The following is a 21250-nucleotide window of genomic DNA, read 5'->3' on the forward strand; positions in this document are numbered from 1 at the left end:
AAATTTACGCAAGTCATTTGACAACGCTGCAACTGCTGCATCATTATACTCGTAGAGTCGACTGCAAGGCATCCGCAAATATGCAAAGCAGCTACTGATGATTGTCGAAAGTTGTTAGCAGAGCCAGAAGGAACAGCAGCAGCAGCAGCAACAGCAACAGGCATAGTAGCCCGCAACAAAACAAACAAAATGTCGCACATTAAGCGTCTGAACATATCTCAAATGTCACGTATACGTCATGTCTGCCGCTCTGCTGACGAGGCAGCGGCAATTAATTAATCCTGCACTCGGCCAGCACACAGCTCTGCTCTGCTAACTGGCCAGGCTAACTAGACAGTGTCTAGTGCCGTGCCAAGCGTCTAGCAGGTTGTCCCCTGCACAGACCCAGGCCCACATCTTCATTCAGATCCCGACGAAGTCACTGGGGCTCATTCATGACTCCAGTCGAGAGTCGCCTGGCATATTAAAACGTGTCTAGGAACAGGTGAAGATGTTCACATAAATTACCACCTCTTCATTAGTCGCGCATACGCGAAGCACTGGCACAGTGGTTCAGATGTGAATGGAAGTCTATGGGGAGCAGAAGGGAACCCAAAGGCAGCAGCATGTTGCATGATTCACTCCACTGTGCTGCACTGCCCGACTGGGGCTGCTCCTCTTTGGCTTTGAGCGGGCTTAATGGAATTTAATTTCTTGTTAGCCGCAACTAACTGCAACCGCATCGAGATAAGCAGAAGGAGGAGAGTGTGTGCACGGTCTGCGTGCCTGACCCCATAAGCCCCAGCCACAGCCACAGCCACAGCCCCAGTCCCCGATAGCCAAGATCCGAGAGCCGTGAGCCGTGAGCCGAGTTAGTTGCTTGGCTCGTTTCCTGTGACACAGTTCTGGCAATTAGTCATTGGAATCACGTATACGCCTGCGTGTCTGGCAGCCATTTTATGGCAAAAGCCTCAACGTCAACGCTGGGCTTTTGTAATTTTAATTACTTCCCCTTATGGCTCGCTGAGTTATTAGATGAAGGAGTTGCGGATAGCACAGCACAAGGAGCTGCAACTGGGGCTACAGCTGTGGCAGGACCTGTTCGAAGTGACGGCTCGGCAGATTGTTTTACAACATAATTAAGCAGCATTGTTGTTGGCATACTCTGTGGCACACACTCGCGTACGCAGGCAAATTATGAAGTGCAGTCAAGTGCATGTTCCTCGTTCTTTCTCTTGTTTTTATTTTTATTTTACCTTTCGGTATAGGGGCAGGCATAAAAAACCGTCACTCATGTGGCCAAACAACGCCCCTGTCATTGTGCGAAGGAGTTCTCGTTGCAAGGTGAGAATCGAGGAGATGTTGTTATGTGGGGCTGCTTGCAACTTTATTTTCATGCTCCAGGGCGTGCGAGAACAACAGCAACAGCAACAGCAACAGCACAACAACAAATCGCGAAGCAACAGCGACAACTGCAGCAAGTCAACAACAATTCGATACACACTTGCCACTCTGGGGCAAGCCTTGGCGACTGCCTGGTGTGAAAGTGTGTTGCCATCCTCCGATCCAGATTCCGATTCCATTCGACATTTCCCACACGCAGAGAAATTAGGCATAAAAGCTGAAAGTAGGAAAAAATATATATAAGTAATTTTCAAACTGCGATTAGCAAAATATTTAGAGATTTCTTAGCACTTTGCCAAGAATCTTTGGAGTTGCTTACTTGATATGTCCCATAGTTTTCTCTCAGTGCAACCAATTCGCTTGCATCTGTAGTGTCTGGGCCCTGGGTCCTTAGTTCAGGTATGTCTGCCTGTCTGGGCCGTCTGCTAAAGCGTTCAGCATCGATTCGTTATGATTGCATGTTAAATGGCTCCCGCTGAGTTATTACGAGACAAAATCCTTATTTATCGCTTTCTGATTTATTTGTAAACGATTTTCATGCCCATCGCCCATGGACTTGGACGTGGACGTGGACATGGGATGTGGACATGGGATGTGGATGTGGATGAGGATGGGCACCCATTGCTGGACAGGACTTGGACCTGGCATCGGACTGTTGAATCTTGATGGGCTGGCCAGGTTGTTTGCTCAGCAGAATCTCAGTTGGTTCATGGCAATTTTTGTTTGTATACCCTTACTCAAAGAGTTAAGAGGTGTATTGCATTTGTGGTAAAAGTGGATGTGTGCAACGCTGAGAAGGAAACGTTTGAGCCAACACCAGTAGCCGAGTCGATATAGCCATGTCCGTCTGTCTGTCCATTTTGTTTGACGCCTAGTTCTCAGAGACAATAAGAGCTAGAGCAACCAAATTTTGTTTCCAGATTTTGGAATGTAAAAAGTAAAATATTTTAAAATTCCCCATAAATTCTCACAAATTTCTATACTGACAGAATACGGGTATAAAAGTAGAGTCGCGTCCACAGAAGCGACTCACACGTCCTTTTGGTTTTTTTTTTTACTGATTTCAACGCCTTGTTTTGTGGCCAAGAAAGGGTTCGTCGTGTTTTTCGCACTGCCTCTTCCTCTTCTCTCCTCTTTCTTTATTATTTCTCTTGTGTGCGTTTCTTATCTTTTTCGAAATTGTTGCTGCTTACTTAATTTTGACATATTTATTTGTATTATGTGCTGCATACTGAGAGTGGGAGTCAGTCGGATTCTGCAGGGGGCTTCTGCACCTGGCCCGTAGCCATCCTCTCCTTCTATTCCCCTATTCCTCCGCTTATGATTAAGTGCGATTTCTTGGGGGTCATGCTGTGGGTCAGATGGGTTATTTGATTTGCAGCCAAAGGAAAGTGTTTGTTGTTTGTTTGTTTTCTAATTTGGGCCATTCAAGTGGGAAATTCCTTTTTGACTATGGAAGTTTCGGCGGACTCAAGCTGGATGGAGCTTTAATGGGAATAGTAAGGGGAAGAATTTCAGCTTAGCATGGAGATCTATTTATTTTTATTTTAAATCAAATTCTTCCCATCCCGCTCCCGTAATCCTTAAGCTACCATTAAACCCCGTTAGGTTTCAGTGTTGCATTCCATAAACCAATGTCACTCAATTGGCCAATTGCCCCGACACCCAAACACAACCAACTCCAATTTCTCAGTTATGCCAAAAGAATGCCGAGAGGAAGCAGCAGCCAGAAGGAATGAGAGAAAGAGCACAAAAAACAGAGAGAGAGAGAGAAAGAGAGGATAGGAGGAGAAGATGGTGAAATGGTCGACGCCTTCTGTTAACAACCGAAACGAAAGAACCGAACATGGCTTATTAAAACGCAAAACGGCTTTTTACGATGGCAATAAATTGGTGCCGAAGCCGAAGCTGAAGTTGGAGCGAGCTGAAGCTGCTTCGGTGTGGAGCTGCTGTGGGACTTTGGCCAGAGTCGCAGAGTTCCAGAGGGAACCAGGGTATATGCAAAGCCAAAAAGGAGCTGCAAAACAAGCAACCAGAGAGGGCAACGTTTATGGCTTAAATTAATAAAATAAGCTTTGTCAGACAATTTACAACGCGTCTTCAGCGAGCAGATTACGAGCACGCGGACACGATCCCAACTCCATGTGGATGTGGAAGAAGAGCAAAGAACAGATCCACCACACCACACCACACAAGGCAAACAAGCAGGAGGAGCAATGGGCACAACAGCGGGAGGAGCAGAGCGAGCCCCAACAGCAGCCCCCAGGAATGTTTGTTTTACGGCCGAACTTATGAATACTCTTTTTAGATTTATTGTTCCAGTGTATAATGGAAGGTATATAGATCTATGCAGGGATGTACTATAATCTCATAGCTAAACAATATAACAAAACAAAAACGGTATCAAAAATAATTGCATAGAGTTCAGCCAAAATAATTATATATAATAATCATATATCAGGAATGTATTGTAAGAGTCTCTTCCTTTTCGAATAAAAATTGTCTAAATTAAATCCAGAGACATCGCTCAAACAGCTTACCTAAACCATAAGACTAGGAGTAAGGGTATGAAAAGCAGCAAACAGCGCGACATTGAATGCTGCCTGACTGTCTGCCTGGATGCTCGTTAGTTAGAGAGAGAGAGAGACACGGGAAGAGATAGAAAGAGATGGCTAGCGGTGGTGGCTGGGTGACTGTGACTACAACAGAGAGCAGAGCGCAGAGAGCTGCGGTGTTTGTTCGTTAATTAGTGAACATATTTCGTATAATCGGTGTCATATTAGTTATAAATTGGATAAAAGCGCAAAACGACAACTTAATTAATTTTAAATTCCAATTTATAAACAAGAAATGCAAAAGTTGTTTTAGACTGGGCTGGGCCCAGCTCTGGCTCTGACTCTGGCTCTGGCTCTGTAGTGGCCTGTTGATGGTGTTTCTTCTGGTGCTGATGATGGTGCCGCACTGATAACGATTATGGGAGGAAGTACCCAAAGCAGGGCCCCAGAACACAGATCCCTTGTTTGTTAATCATGTGCAGACAGAGAACTTCTAGAGATGTGGCATGCTACACCAGGACGTGCTCTTTGGCGTGCCTCAAAGAGATAAAACCCGGCCTGCTCCCACCACTAGAATATAGAACTAAGCTGCTGCCTCTCCCAAATCCCCTCCTTCCTCCACTATACTACTGCCTCCACAGCTTCATTTAAATTTCCTTACTCTTCTCCCACTTTCATCTTCCCTTTTCGCTGTTGCTGCTGCTGCTGCTGCTGGAGCATCCTTTGCCGATTCCAAGAATTTCATGCGGACTGGCGGCTGGTGCGGTGTGTACCGGGGCCACAATTCGATTAGGTCGGGGCAGGCATTGGAGGCCATGTCCGCCGTTGATATATTGCCAACGATCATCAGTGATCATCATTTTGTTTCGAGCAGATTGCATTTCGTTACGAGATGGAGCAGGAGCGGGAGCAGGACCAGGAGGAGGCTACAACATTGACTGCAAAAATTACCGTATAACTTAATTCATTAATAAATTTATGAATTGATCGTTGTAAATTGCTGGCCAAATTTATGGGCCCACAGATCTGTGGCATTGGAATTGTTTATTGTATAGCGCAAGCGCAAGATCTTCTCCTACTTTGGGGCCTGTGAATGATCTGGCCATTTGTCAAGCCGCATTTCAAATGCCAAATGATCGTAACTCTCCAAAGACATTGTAATTAATGTGGCATTGGGCCTTAAAGACGCTTTGCCTAATTTATTTTGATAAATTTCAATTATTAAGCCATCATTATCGGCCTGAGGCTAAACCCGAGACCCCAGCCAGAGACCATACACAATGAATGAATCTGAATGTTTTTTATTCACCCATGGGCATATGAATGAACGCGAGTTTCACTTCCTTCTGAATCAACTCTTTCGGGGTGACACAAACAAAAAACCGTCTAAAGGCACTGGGGCCACTCTTAAAATATCTTTCAAACCGTTGGGCATATCAATCAATAAAGTTTTTATGGCCGGACAATAATAATGGGAAATGGGGGAAAGACGCAGAACAATGCACCCTTGACAAGGGTTTAGATGAATGAAATGAAATGAGCTTTGCGGACTCATTGATTAATGTGAAGATTTTAGCAGATGATTATTCGATAAACAACCAAGTCAAGTTTCAAAACTGTAAGGCAGTGGGAAACTGAATTATATTTTGGAAGAAACTTTTTCATTTATTTCGAATCATTTTGCGCGAAATTCATTTCATTGAAAGTTTCTCTGTAGCTTTGCCGTGTTTTGATGATAAAGTGAAGACCTGAAGCGATGACAGCTTGGGATTCCAGCGGCAGCAGTCTCCGCTCCGACTTGCCGCATTAATTTTGCTAATCCTGCCTGAGCTGCACGACGATGATGGGGCTGACGATCATGGGAGGAAAGGACAGGACAGGACAGGCCAGGAGACGTGGGCTGGGGATAAAGACCGAGACAGTTCAGGAGAGCCACCAGCAGCAGCAGCAACAGCAGCAACATCACCGACTCCAGCTCAGTGGCTTTGGCCGACTGATTTTATATGGTTATATTTCTTGCTTTTGACAGCAACAAGCCTCGTTTGTCGTGCTGAAGAGTGTTGAAGCTGTTGCTGACCATTCTCATACCCATACCCATACCCATTGCGATTCCCATTCCCAAGGAATGTCAAATTAACACACAATGCGGCAGCTAATACATTAAACAATAAGGAAGAAGAAAACAAAACAAAAATGAGAGAGATACTCGTACATATGTTCAACCAGCATCCAATTGCATTTTCCCAGAAGTTATAGACAGACAAACAGACACACACACAGGCCGAGTAATTCTGTTCAGGTTCGGGATCGTAAATTATATCAATCTTGTAAGTAGCTGCCAACATTTAGGAACAATTCTGTTAATCACTTAATTTATGCAACTGCTACAAATCGCAACCTTGTTGCACAAGCAAAGGAACTACCTGCATGAGTAGCTCTGGTATTGTTGGTGCTGGATAGAAGGTTATCCATTTTGGGAGTGAGCCAAGCTGAAGCGAACAGAACAGAACGGAACCAATGTTGGGCTGGAGCTGGGTTAATAAACGATCATTTAATAAGCGTTTTAATGCCAAATTTACGATCGTTTTATTTGCATAAATTACCAAAGTTGCCAACTGTATGCACATTAATTTCCCAACCGAATTGCCAATAAAATGTAATTTATGTTGCTATGCCAACACCAAAGAGGTTGTGCACAAAAAAAAAATCCACGCAAAAATTCCTTTAACGCGCTTGGAAGATCAGCGAAAAAGGGAACACATGACGATGACTATATACAGGCATAGCTTGGCTCGTATATTCGGACGATCAGTTGGAGTCAAAGGTAGTAATGTTTATGATCTTTCGGTTGGCATTTTGCATCGTTTGCCTTCCCCTCGTTTCCCCTCTGTTGCGTATGCGCGGCTCCTCCTAATAGAGTCATAAAATTTGGCATTCGACAGAATCCGAATTCATGGGACGCTTATCAGAAAACATTCAGTCGAATATAATCGTATGTATCGTATCCAATCAAACCTTGTGGTATTACCCACTCACGAACTATATTGGGTATACTATCTTCAGGCAAGTGTCGTGACAGCTTGGGGCTGAACCTTTCCCTATATAAGTCGGCTGGGGTTTATTTCAGAGCTATAGTTCTACTTCAAGCACTAAAAACATTAAGCATGATGGCAATTTTGAATCCCGGTTCGATGGGCAAGATGATTTGCGTTGCTGTAAGTATATAGAGATATCCTCTTAGAATCGAAATGAGCCACTGAATAATTTGTTATCCCTAGCTTCTATTCCTCCATCTAATGGCTCCAACTATGGCTCTGGCTAGTGACTTACTAGCAACCTTAACTAGTGTGGATGGTACTGCGTTGGGTGTCGTTGAAAAATTGGTTGATGGTTTGGCAGTAACCCTAGTCACAGATTTGGTGGCACTTTTAGAGCCCATTTTGGAAAAAATTCTTGGAATAGTTACCTCGATTTTGGGTGTGGTTCCGGAAGTCCTAACAGTCCTAACAGATGTCCTACCAGTCCTAAAAGAACTCCTAGCAGTCCTAAAAGAAGTCCTACTATTCCTAACAAAAATCCTACCAGTCCTAACAAAAACCCTACCAGTCCTAACAAAAATCCTACCAGGCCTCAATATTTAGTTAGCCCAAAATGAATATCAATAAAGTTTCAATTACTTATTGAAGTGCAGCATAAATAGAGTACGAGTTTTCATTTTCATTTCTGGTTCAGTTCCAACAAAACCATTTTGCGGACTTTCCATCGTCTTTGGAACGTCCTCGGAACTCGGGTATAAAGGTGACCATCATTTCGGCCATGTCGAAGACCTCGAAGGCCTTGCAAAAGTCCTGAAATGATATTTGATTTGTGTCCGTACAATCCATTTCCATCATCATGGTGTCCACTATGCGCATGATCTGCAAGTGATCCATCATATGCGCGAATAGTTTGTGCACTATAATCACTAGATCCACCTGCGAGTAGGGACATTATATTAGTTATTTCCCTTTACTTACAGCTACATATATTAACCTTGGTGATGCGCCCATCTTTGTTGTGATCGTACATATTGAATAGATCTGTGAATGAGGAAGGGTAACCATACAGAAAATCATCGATCTTGGAGGGCTTAATATCAACTCTTACAGATGAGCTTGCGGTCTTTTCCTTCGTTCTTGACGCCTTGCTTGGTCCTCAGGGAGTGAGCCTGGAACGTGCTCAGGAACATGGCAAACTCTACAAAAGTAATCACATTCTTCTCCCCGAACATGCAGTTCAGGATCGTTGGCAGCAGGGGATTGAGGGACAACAAGCCCGAGTAAAAATTGTACTTCTGCACCTGATTGGGACGATATTCGCCAGATATTTGACAGAACCGATTGTACAGATACTGTATCTGTGTGGGTTTCACTGGGGGAGGGGTAGCAAGTACTCTCTGAATTGCCTGCATTACTTTCACCACTCACTTACGTTGTGTCTTAATTTTCAGGGTATCCATAAACTCCGCGGGTACTGTGGGATACGGAGATGTGGGATTCCTGCAACAACATCCACCCATTCTGTTCGGTTCTGTTTTCCTATTTACACACGATTCTCATAAACCTGACAGAATTTACTAGGAAAGAATGAGGCACTTGCTACTTAATTTTTCGTTTTCCGTTGCCCATATTTTCTGTTGATGATAACCGCCCTTCGAGATCAGTTAAGATTAGGTTTGAGCCTCGTTTTATGTATGTTGCTCGGAGATTTCTCGTTGTCTTTTACGATTACGCACACCCATAAAACCCACGAGATCTCAAAAGACAAGAAGCTGCGACAAGTGACATTCTGTGTGGAGCAAGTCGCTCGACTCATAAAGCATATTAGTTCATTAAAAATGAAAATTAAACCGAACTCGGAGTCACATTTGGATTATAGTTCTGTCTGTGTTGTGGCCGCCTTTAATGAGGTCTGCGTTTGCCTCAGCGTCTGCGTCTTTGGTTTTATTCTCTGAACCACTAACCGGTTCAGGGGTTAAGAAATGTGTCTCTTTACATTTTATAGTTCTGCAAATGATGGGTAGACGAGGTTGCATTGAGGTGTTTTAGGTGTTCATTGAAGTTGAGCAAACAGATTTGCTACAGAACAGATTTGGTTGGATATTTATCCATATCTTACTTAAATAAAGAACTCTTTCCAAGAGAATCGCAGCTTCGCTTAGACCTTTTTTGCAGCTAGTTTACATAATGTGTCTGCGGGTATATTTTGACCGCCATAATGGGCCTTGGGCGGAGTGGATAATCATATAATTTTTGGCAGTCTTCTAACAACATCAAGCGCTGTGTGGTCCGCGTGCCGAGGGTCACGTCTCGCATATCTGGCGGCCAATTTGTGGCAAAAATGTGTGCCACATGACAAGCAATTAAGCTTGGACTACGACAAAGTACGTGCCCCGATCCCGACTCAGGTTCGGTCTGTTGCTTGGGCTTTGAGTTGGACCCAGATCTGTCCAGGGGACAGTGGAGGTTTAGTGAACCCGGTCGCAAAAGCGATAAATTTATGACAAATTTTCAAAAGAAATGCCAGGCACCGTCAGACTGCGTGTGGTTTAGTGGTTCTCCACCAAGAGTTTCGGAACTCTCTCGACGTGGCGGCACTTAACACCACGCATCATTTTAATTATTTATTTGGCCATAAAACAGTCGAAGCCGGGGGGAGGCGACGCCGAGGGATGAGGGCTAAGGGCAGAACGGGGGCGAGTGGCCAACTTTCGGCACAGTTTTCGTTAGCTTGAGGTTGAAAATCGTTAAATTTAACAAATTGCCAGCGATTTTTATCGCACTCCAAGCCCACAGCAACAGTCACTGCCAAAGCAGACCAAAAACCCAACCCAACCCAACCCTGTCCTGTCCTGAACGGCCCTGCCCCATAGATTGTCAGTCGCTTGTGTTTTCCTTGTACATATTCTCGGACTGGCAAATTTATTTATGACCAACGGCAGAGATACAATATTTTCAGTTTTTGGTTCGGTTTCGGCATCGGCTTCGGCCTCGGCTTCAGCCATAACGCATAATTGGCCAAAGAGAGTTATGAGAGATGACTCAGGTTGAAACTGCTCGAAACTTTTCCCCTAATTAAGTGGAATGAAAGTACCCCAAATGGAAAAGATACGCAAAATGTTTAATGTTCTTCTTTTCAATTCCTCAAGCAGATAAAAAATCACCGTATCCCTTTCTGCAGAAACGTTAAATGATTGGAAGCTGCTCTATCCTCAAGCATTAGTTCGTTGCTTAAGTCTTTTGTTTTCGCCAAAATTTGGGCCAAAGTTGTCATCATTATTTCTGAGCATTTAACTGATTGAGGAAAACATCAAAAGGCAGCTAATTATATGGAAAATGTAATTAAATTGCAAAAAACAACCAAATTATTGCCATTATTATTACCAAAATATATTTGTAGCTCGAAAAAAGAGCCTGTTAATTGCCGCCAATATGCAATGGCCGACCAAAAAACGGAATCTCAGCTGTGGCCAGCCGACTGGCAGACTCTCGGACTGGCAAGAGCGGCTACAAACATGTTAACTGAAAATAAACCTGTAATTATAATAATTATCTGTAAATTATATGGCGCACTTACAATTGCACACGGATTCATGCGCCTGTCATAAAAATCCAAAGCGGAGTTTTGAGTAAACTTTGCTGTTTAATCTTGCTCAAATTTCAGTCAAGCAGCCCCGCATTTCGAGCGGCAGTCGCGACCAGTTACCGGTTGCAGTCAATGGTTAACGGCTGTAAGCTACTGCTGGCTGGCTGGCTGGCTGGCCGGCAACTTTGGCAGAGTGAGTACACGAGAGTACTCACTCGATGCACACTGCACCGAAATTTGTGGCACGTTTCAGTGGTGTCTCAATCTTTTTTGGAGGGAAGCCGGCTAGGAAAGAGATGCATCACTTGGTGTTTATTGATGTTAGTTAGGTTCAAATTTATTTTTTTATTGATGTATTTTTATGTTCGATGTTGGAATTACTTTTACATACACGAGATACATATTACAAACCATTAGATTTATGGGAATGGCATTGTATTTTTTTTTTCAGTGTACTTTTGTCCACAAGACAATTGCAGTTTAATGCCGGCAGACATCAGAGACGTGATCATAGCCTCCATTTAGACGAAAATTAAATCAAATTTCATTCGCATGTGTGAAACTGTCGCGCTATCGCATAATTTACGTTTGTTTCGACTCCATCCGGTTGACTGTTGTTGGTGTACTTTTGTTGTTGGTGTACTCTTGTTGGTGTTTTTGTTTTTATTTTTGATTTTGGTATATTGTTTAGTTAAATTATTTTTTTTGTAGAACCATTTGGCTTTGAAGAGTGGGGGGTAGTCTTTCGTTCTTATTGTTGTATTTTTGTTGGTGTATGGTTTGTTGTTGTTGGTGTACTATAATCATTTGTTGTGCGTACCCCGCTCGGCACTCGCTTAGACTGGCTCGCTCGATTCTTCATAATTGAAACGAGTTTGCCACAAGTGAACATGTTTTTTTCAGTTTTATTTTCGGCTGGGTTGGGGTTGGGGGTAATTCAACCTACTCGTACAACATTGTCAGATGTTTCGCAGTTGAGTGTCGGTTATAAAGTAATTAGCCTCAATTTAATGTTTATACTTTGTTGATTATGATTATGTTAATTATATGAGTTTATGTGACGGTGAAAACAAGGAAACATTCCGGTCCGGCTGCCCTGTCATCATCATCATTGCCGCTTTTGACACTGATGAACTCGAAAGTGTGACAAGCCAAGCCAAGAGATTGCTTAATGTCCGCGTTACATGGAAACTTTTCCAACCCAACGAGAAATGATCCAGACAGAGGTGGGTGTTGAGTCAGAGAGATGGTTGAAAGAAGCTTCCTTCTGCGTCTTTCGTTTAGCTGCCCCGTGGCCAATGGCTGGCTAATGGCGTTCTATTAAAAACCACTTTTATTAATTAAGCAAAACAACTTAATTCTCATGTAAGACGCTGCTGCATCACGGCCAGCCTCACATAATGGACAGCTGCTCAAGCTATTCACGCTAATTGCATACAGGCATCTGCATCTGCATCCCGATCCCAATCCCGAACAGAGCCACACCACAGTATCTTCGACTCCGACTCAGCCAGTCGCGGCCACGAACACCTGAAGAACACTTTGAAATGAAAACACGATAAATGAGTTTAATAATGGCGGCAATTAAATGGATACACGTTGCTACACTCGCACCGAGATCTCACCGTTCCAGAGTGCCCAAGAGTCGCAGAGCCAAGAAGAGTCGCAGTCGGAGCCCGATCAGGCAGCATCTCAATTACCGCTGCTCTGCATGGCGCTTCACGGTTGAGAAATTCGACGCCACTTTCAAAAACGCATCAGTCAAATGCTCATCTGCCCGGCTGCCAGGCTGCTCCTCGGCTGCTGCTCGGCTGCAGTGCTACGGTGCCGTGCCCCCTGGTAGCCAAGGCGTTGAATCTGGTCCCCCGTCTACAGATATTGGTATCTCTAACAGCCAGCCCCCCAGACCCAAGTCGGCCAACTCATCAGCAATTTATTAAAACTCATCAATACTCATCAGAAACAAAAACAATGCCGAGGGACGAGACTTCAAACAGCGAGCTGATTCGAGGCTCGAAAAGAGAAAACCCCAAAATCTCCAGATACCAAAAACCAAAACCGAAAACTGAATGCCTGCGGTTAATTTGGCGCAGCTTCAGAAATTGAAATAGATTTGTTTATCTTTTGATTATTAGGAGGGGTCTTTGGTAAGCAGCATGGCTTGGAGTCCATGGCTTGGGCTAACTGTTTTGCTGTTTGATTGGATCTGAAGATCTTAATAGGATTCCTGTGAAAATGTTTAAGCTTCGAACACTAGGTCTGGGATGTGTTATCTCATCTTATGTCTCATCTTCTGTTCTGTAGATCATTGCCTAGTCGGCTCGCCGCGACTCGCACTTTTGGAGCATCATCTTCTCTTCTCTCCTCCGCCCTTCTTAGCTTGAGCTGGCAGCTTTTTCACCTTCTTCGTCCGTGATTTGTCTGCATTCTCAGCTCATTTATTTGGATACATTCGTATCTTCGAGTGGTGTACAAACAAAATGTTTTGCATATGTCAGAGAGAGCCACAGAATGCTCACAGCCATCAAATCAATCCCGAGGGCCTCAATTTGGGAAATGCATCAAAGTTGGCAGCTGAAACAGCTTGATTAGTTGTACAACCATCGCCGTATACCCGTCCACAGATCGACAGCCAGCCCCAACAGCAACATCAACGGCAACGGCAACGTCTTGGCCTGGCCAAGTGCATGTTGGCTCATTAGCTGCCGTCGCTGATGAGCTGCCACGGGGCTGTGGTGGGGGTAGGGTTGGGGGAGTGAGCTGTGAAATTGGTAATCGAAAATGCTGCGAAGGGGGAAGGGGCGGGGGAGACTCCGGTTCGGAGACGCAGTCTCATGTTTCATGTCTCATGTCTGGTGCCTGGTGTCTACATCAAAATTAAGTTTTAATAATTGGCTCACATTTATTTGCTGCCTTAATTTGATTGTGCCGTCAAATGGTTTTATGCATTCGAATCATCAATTAATCATTGCTCATTGATCGATGTTCCGTGTGGCTGTGGCTGTGGCAATGCTTGTGCCTGATCTTGTTGGGGGCGTGTTAGCCTTAATGAAGCTGGCTAATGCTCAGAGGGATGATGGAAGATGATTCGTAAGTGGATTCTACAGTTGATTGAATAAAGAGAATGTGAAGGGGCTGAAGACAGTGTGGTTCAGAACTATAAGACATTTCAAGGGATTAATATTATTATGATCCCCCCAAAGATATCCAATATACCATTATTTATTGATTGACTTGAGCAAATATTTTTTAGTTAGCCAAAAATTCCTTGGTGTCAAATCGCACACCTTCAAAATTCGATTAAAACAGAACCCAATCCTGCTGGGCACGCTCAAAAAAAGGAAAACAAAACCAAACAAAACAAAACGAAGAGCTAAAAAGTATAAAACTTCATTAAGAAGTTGGCAAGACTTTGGCAGACCTTTTGTCGCCTTCGCCTTTGCGATACAAAAATTGAAACTGAAAATGTGCCCGGGACACGGGACGAGAGAGTGAGGGCTGTCCAGCCGGGCTCTGGGGTCCATTCTGCGTCGTAATCTGTGTCGCCGGATCAGCGGCAAAAGTGTTTGGATATTTGTTTAATGAAAAGCGAAACCAACGCGCAGCGAAACCGAAACGCGCGACTCCCTCCAGATGATGCCCTTTGGGATGTCCAGCGCAACGATTCCAGAGGCATCCTCCTATCGTGCGGCAAATATCAAGTCATTGGCTTTAGTCACACTTAACCCCAATCCCCAATCCCAGTCGCAGTTCCAGTTTCAGTCAGAGTGCCAGTCCCAGTGCCAGTCCCAGGTACAGACCCCTCTCAAGAGTCCCTTATCCGGCATTTGCTGTGCAATTAATTAAGTTGAGCATTTTTAAATGTGTGTGCTGGCTGACTTTCGGGCCTGTTACCATTTTAATGCCTGTTGGCCAGCAACAAGAAGACTCCGAACATGTTCCTTAACATGTCTAATTAGTTGTTGTGTTGTTCTTGTTTTCTGATGTTTTTTTTTTGCTGGGATTTTTGCTGCGCTGCTGCGTGCGATAAAAAAATGCATGGCACTCATTTAGTGTTTTCTTAAGCTGAGACATAAATTTGCAAGCAGTTAAAAGGCCTTTTGCCTGATGGCGATGCCGAATCCCCAATGCCGAATTGCTGAAATCTGCGCTCGCAGATAAACTCTTTCCAGAAAAGCTGTGCCAGACATCAGAGTGCCAGTCTGGCATGGAGTGTGAAACAAATCCAAAGAAAGCCTTGAAATGTGGCTCGAAGGTGGCTGATTTTTATCCTCATGTTGAGCATAATCAAATGTAGAAAGTCCGAAAATATTATGTATAAAAATCTCTCTATTCAACAGATATGTTTTTACAACTGCTTCATAAAGCCCTGCATTGAAGAACACATATAATTATAAATATATTTCATATGTTTTATGTGGAATTTAATTTCTTGGATATTTTCCATACTAATCCCGCTCTAGGTGCAGATATTCTTTCTGTGGCAGGCGGTGCAAATGATGAGCGTGGCTCCAAGCAAAAGCCGTGCAAATAAACTTAAGTTAATTAACTTCTGGTTACATTAATTTATGCAGCATGATTAATTACCCCAAAAACGAGCAGCGTCTGTTATGCTGGCCTCGAACTGCGACTAAGAGACGGCGACTGACACTGCAGTGGAGATGCAGGAGAATCGAGACTGTGCACTGGCCAGTGGACAGTGGCCAGTGCTTGGCACGTCAGCCGGCGGCCTGTCAGCGTTGCCTGCTACCGGGAGGCAAGAGACGTCTTGGCTGCCACAACTCAAGCTGCTTCGACTCGCTTCGCTGCAGCAATTTTGCACGCAGTTTCGTTTTAGGTGGGGTGCGCAGGGGTAAGTGCCAGGCGAGGGGGTGTGTGTACAGCTGCAGCAACCAGTTGAAAACGCCATTGGTCATTTGCAGCAGCAGCAGCAGCACAGCAACAGCAGCGCCGGCCATTAAAATGACATAGAGCCAACAACAGACAGAGGCACGAAGTTCCAGAAAGGAGTCAGCTGTAGGAGTCAGGGGGGTGCTGCTGCTGCCTCAAAAGGGGGGCAGGGGAAGCCCAATAGTCGTGTCCACTCCTGGCACACAATATTTAACCCAAACACATTGCTCCAAGTCCGATCCCGAGTCCGAGGCGCCTTCACGAGCATGTGTTAATGTCCGCCGCTGACTCCGGGTCTGGCCAACAATTAAATTCAAATTAACACAAATGCAGCCACAGCCACTGCCACAGGAGAGACAGAGCCACAGACAGACAGAGTTACAGCCAAGCCAAGCCCCTGGCAAAGACTTTGGGCCATTAAAGAGCAAATCAAATGGATTTATTTACTTGCCAGAAGCCAACAGCTGCTCAATCGCGAGGGATGCCATTAATAATTGATCCAAATTGAGCTTGATCTGTGGGGCTTAATCTATTTGGCATACAGGATGGAACTTCATGGCACATGGGATCATCTTACAGTCGTTCCCCTAAGCCTCAGCTCTAAGCCTCAGCCAAAGCAAACAAAAAAGTATAACCAGGCAAGGTTAAATTCCTTACGATTGTTGCAGGTGGCAGGCAGCTCCTCTCCGCTACCCCTGTAAATCAAAATTCTTTACCAAAATTTGCCAGATTCCCCTGAATCCGAGCAGCAGCAGCAGCAGCCATGGAAATGTGTTAATTAACTGCCTCATTGTGGCAGCTGTGTTGCTGTTTGGATTTGGGCTCAGCGAATGGCATTCACAGCCCAATATCGATGCCACAGAACGGGGACAGGTGTCAGGCAGTTGCAACCATAAAGACTGGCTGTCCCCTGCCCCCTTAACCCCGGGGAAACCCGGCTATTTCCACTGCGACCCCATAATTTAGACGATTGTCAGCGTCAGCGAAAAACTTGGCTAACTTCAGTTGCTGGGCCGCACCCATTAATTATTTTAAAGTAGTTGGCCGACGCGATGTTGCCTTTGCAACATTTACCAGAGCCGCCGCAGATTTATTGACTGTGCCACAAAACTTTTAGCATACAACAAACTATTTGTTCCCCCCCATCTGCCCCACTTCTCCGTGGGGTTCAAAAAGGTTTTAATAGCAAATGTCGGCAATTTGTCGGCGGCGACAAAGCGAAATGGCTTTTAAATGGAGGTGCCCCCTCATGTTCAAAGGCGTATCCCGCCCCCACATGCACTTATTGATTCTGTTCGCAGAGCTGGGGGGTGGGTGGAGCACATGGATAGGGGGCCAAAGGTTAATTAATTAATTGGCTGGGCAGGTGAACTTAGGAAGGAAATTGAAGTAAGGCTGGGGGAACAGATTTTGTGGAAGTTTTGGCATGGAGGAAGCAATGCAAACAGTGGGAGGAGTCAATGGGTGGATTCAATGGGAGAATGTGGTTGTGGGTACTCCATGGGAGCTGCTAGATGTCTATAAGATCTATGCTAATTTTTTAATGATCATTTAGAAATATAACAAAGGAGGGGCTGCATTGGAAGACATGCAAAGATTGACTGTGTGGCTTGTTATCTCTCACTATTCTGCATAACTTTACTCATCATAATATATCTTTAAAAACCCTTAAAGCTCGCTACATACTTCAACAACTCATCAGAGGATGGGCAACAATCAGTAGCCTCATCATCATTATAGCTCCACCGATTTCTTATTTCTTTTTCAATTTTATTTCAAATTCATAAACCGAAAGTTGCTCCACTTGCCACACCCCAAAAGCAGAACACAAATGATTTGAGGCATGTACACATATATATATATCTGATTCATGGCCAACACACACCCACCTTTAGTCCTCCAGCTGCCCTTAGGGGCCAGCCACCAAGAAATTAGAGCAAAGACATTTAACGAGGTCCCGGCGCCCAATTCTGTTCCCAAAAACGTCTCTTAATACAAATCGCTTGCCATTTATCTTGGCCCATTAATTTATAAATATAACTAAGGCAGATTCTCTACAAAAAAACACACACCCAAATAAAAAACTGAAACCAAGAAAGCAGCGAAACGAACCTGAAGCAATAAAGCTTCCATGGGTTGCGTGCCCATTGGGGGCGTGGCCAGGGAGTACGCCAAATGGGCGCTCATTAATTTCCACAAAATGAGAAAAATTTTCAAATAAACCCAAAATGCATCAAATTGAATTTGTTGCCGCTGCGATCGGTGGCGTGGCCTGGCGTGCTTGGAGATTCGTGCCTAATTAATGTTAATTTCCTCGCTGCTCCCCTCGGACGGGTAGCCACATAAATTTTCCACTCCAGCAAATCCACAATTATACGAAATTAACAAATCATTTGTGCGGCAATCTGTCAAAGCTTCTCCTGTGCGCGGGTTCTGTAGATTCTCTTAAAAATGATCATATGAGAATTTAAGCAATTTTTGTGGAGTATTTGGAGTGTTATATGTATGGTATATCGAAACTTTCGATACTCCCGCACCCTTAGAGGAGCTATTAACTATGATAAAAATACTGTCGAGGATATGCCAGTAAGCAGCTGATAAAATATCTCATGTCTGGTGATGGGATCTTCAAGATTATCAAGCAATAAACAATAGCCTACAACAGCGTTTGCCAAACCCTCTTTTTATTTCCATTAAGGACCTCATCCCTACAACTGTATGCCTAGCATTATAAGTGAATTTTACTAGCAAGAGCGAGACAACCTGCAGTTCTGAAGCCTTGATGTTGCAGCCCGAACTGTCGTTTGATGGGTAATAAGCAAAAAGTTCGTCCACTGTAGCCGCTGGTATGGAAATGCACGTCAAATGAAATTAATAACTATTATTTAAATGAATATCAATATTAATTAATATTTACCCGCTTTTGCTCAGGGCATTCCATGTTCGTCACAGTGGCTCATTTATTGCTACGACTATTTGCGGTTTGTTTGCGAGGCGATCATTAAATTGCAATTACGTAATTGCAAAACAAGCAGTAAAGTTCGAGGCGTCATCAGCCGGGTCGTGTGTGTGCATTTCCAATTAAAAAAGCATTAAAAAAAACTTTTTGCCCATGGACTTGGCCAGAATTGGAATTGCAATCGGAATCGGAATGGGCTTGAGCTTCGGATGGAGCTGAAGCTGGTGCTGGAGTAGAATAGCACCTCACCTGCCAGAGGAGATCTAGTTGGGAGATGGGTGTTGTTCCATGAGTGGGAAAGATCTTTCCCTGGCTTAGTTCCAATCGATCACTGTGTGTGTGTGTTATTTATGGCGGCAAGAAAATTAACTTTTCCTTCTGGCTGACATGGAAACCAATTTGCCAATTGACGCCTCAACCACTTCCAGGCATCTTTGGCAACGATTTGACTTTGGTTTTGGGTTTGGGCTAGCTCTGGTCCGTCTTTCAATTAAATTTATGTTCGGGCAGAAGGCGCCAGGCCAGGCCAGGCCAGGCCCATCCAGAGCCACGTCCCGAGCCCCCAGAGCCAGACACTGACTGAGCAATCGCTGATTTATGGCCTGGAAACGAAGGCGGCAGCTGAATGGAATGGAAAACACTTTGCAATTATTATTGAAAGTATTATTTTTATGGCTGTTGCCGTTGTTCGCGGCTTGTATCGACCGCCCACGATGCGACGCCCGTCGACGGTGGCTCATCGGGTGCGCCAAATGAGGTTTAAACTGCAATTTCGTTTCCATTTGGCAAACTTTTCCCCATACAAATTGCCGCTAAATAGCTGAAACCTGACACGGCCTACGCCGTTGCCAGCACGTCCACGTCCGCGCCCCCAATGTTGCTGTTGCTGTTGCAAGCTTATGCTGCCGTTTTTGCCTGCTGCACTGCGGCAAATGTCAGGACCATCAAATGTCGTCACTCTACCCCCAAAGAGCTGTCAAATTTGCAGTGCCTGCCGCACTAATGACGCCCTTAATATGCTCCAAGTGCCCAGACCTGGCCTGTTGACTTGGCCAAGCGCCATTTCCCTCTCATTTGAGCAACAAAATTTTATTTTCAAAGTCATCGTCGTCATCGTCATCCAAGCTGCCAGACATGCCAAAATCAAACGAAGAGGTTGGCCAAAGTAAAAGCCAAGAAACTGCTGTGACGGGGGGCAAGTCGAATGGGAAATACACTTTTCAATAGGAATCCGAAGAATGGAAAAAAGTTTAAAGATGAAAAAAAAATGTCCGATAAATTATTAAGAATATTTGAATATCAGTTCCTCAATACATATTCTACTGTAGAGAATCTCTCCTCAGTACCCATTCGTGCATAGACCCATGTTAGCTTTTCTCTGCTGATTCCATTCCCTGGTAATACTTTGTTTACTGTTGACTAACGTAACCAAGAACATGTTGACCACATTCGACTTTAGCAATCAGCCATCTAATGCACACACAGGCGAGTATTTGTAGATATGTTCAGCCATCAGATGTACACGTATGAGTGGCAAACAAAAGGGATTGACGTGACATTCCCTTGCCGTAAGACACCGCAAGCAGGTGGGGGTGTCTTGTGCCGTAGACAACTTCATTTTATGGGTCGAGACTAAAGACTCATAAATTTGCAGCCCACAAAAGGAAACGTATACCCCAACTGATGTATATTTATAAGTGTGTGGATGTGTGTGGATGTGTGCATGAAGCCATTCCAACTGCAATTAAGTAATTCTCACATCGTTTATGCAAAATACGTAAATTTTCCAGGCATTCTCCTAGTGTACCCTCATAGGGTAGATACAGAACGCAGAAGGCAGACCCCATGCCACATCCTTTCCAGTTCGGTTCTGGTGATTGCTCGCGTGCAACCTCAACACCCTTTGCTTGTATTCAAGTGGCCCATAAATTGTTGGCCAAGTTTTCACGGGGTCCGCCCACTTTTCGTTGCGCTGCTTTGACAACGGCAATTACCTTGAACTTTTCGCTGTTTCGCCCGGCCATATCACAAAAATTTATTTATACTCCACATATATACATACATATATATTTTTTTTGGCCATGGGCAGGGTTCATTTTCTGATCTCTTCGCATTTTGTCAGTTTAATTTTTGGTTTAGTTCACGTGCCCGCTTTAAATGAACCCAAATTGCAGGCCCATTAGTTCGGGGTAGCTCCGTAGGTAGCCGCCGCCGTTGCCGTTGCTCCATATGCATATTTCTTGAATAAACTGACAGCCCCGAAGCCATTTAAAACGGGTATGCACAATATATGTATAGTAAATATATTTTATAGGCAATCGTTTGCATTTTGAATATCAATTTTGGTGGCTCCTCTCGCCCTGCAGCAGTCCGTCTGGCTATCCAATCAATTTCGGCCTTTGGCTGCTGCTATCGACTGACATTTATTTTTTGGCCGCTTTATGAGACCGTAATTCGTAATTTTTGATTGCACTTTTTACTGTCAACGTTTAGCACACAACATTTGGGTCGTTGCAGAGCTTTCAGCTTCCATCAACAACTCAATAAAGGGAAAACCTTGTTAGCAATTTATTTTTGTGTGCTTTGATTTCCAATTGTCGATGGCTTGACAGCTGATCGATAGTTATTGTGGATTTGTAATGAGTTTATCATGCAATGTCGGCAAAGGAGTTCATATGTGGGCTTAGGGAAATCATTTGCTGTGGAAAAAGGAAGAAAAATGTTGCCACTTTAACTCTTAGGTGGAGTCCTTGCATGGGTAGGGAGTACTTATCATTTTGTTGTTCATTTCCTAGCCACGAAAATCACTGTTTCTTGTTACTCGTTTCATATACTCGTA

The 21250-nt window shown here is 44.2% G+C and overlaps 2 protein-coding genes across 3 annotated transcripts; one reads left to right on the top strand and one right to left on the bottom strand.

The window, feature by feature from the left end:
• The first annotated feature begins 7045 nt into the window (after nucleotides 1-7045).
• On the top strand, nucleotides 7046-7579 carry LOC111068946. Its single transcript, XM_022358756.2, has 2 exons — nucleotides 7046-7153; nucleotides 7217-7579. The coding sequence occupies exons 1-2, from the start codon at nucleotides 7103-7105 to the stop codon at nucleotides 7577-7579; spliced, it is 414 nt and encodes a 137-aa protein (XP_022214448.2). The 5' UTR covers nucleotides 7046-7102.
• A 31-nt stretch (nucleotides 7580-7610) lies between these two features.
• On the bottom strand, nucleotides 7611-8554 carry LOC111068932 (calcineurin subunit B). 2 transcript variants are annotated; one of them, XM_022358735.2, is made up of 4 exons: nucleotides 8409-8554; nucleotides 8085-8348; nucleotides 7971-8017; nucleotides 7611-7912 (listed from the first exon to the last, which is right to left on the bottom strand). In XM_022358735.2, the coding sequence occupies exons 1-4, from the start codon at nucleotides 8494-8496 to the stop codon at nucleotides 7667-7669; spliced, it is 645 nt and encodes a 214-aa protein (XP_022214427.2). In that variant the 5' UTR covers nucleotides 8497-8554; the 3' UTR covers nucleotides 7611-7666. The 2 variants fall into 2 exon arrangements, with proteins under 2 accessions (XP_022214427.2, XP_022214437.2); XM_022358745.2 differs by having other exon boundaries at nucleotides 8405-8495.
• Nucleotides 8555-21250: the final 12696 nt, after the last annotated feature.

The sequence above is a fragment of the Drosophila obscura genome, unplaced genomic scaffold (genome assembly GCF_018151105.1).
Source record: "Drosophila obscura isolate BZ-5 IFL unplaced genomic scaffold, ASM1815110v1 contig_150, whole genome shotgun sequence".
NCBI classification, from domain to species: domain Eukaryota; kingdom Metazoa; phylum Arthropoda; class Insecta; order Diptera; family Drosophilidae; genus Drosophila; species Drosophila obscura.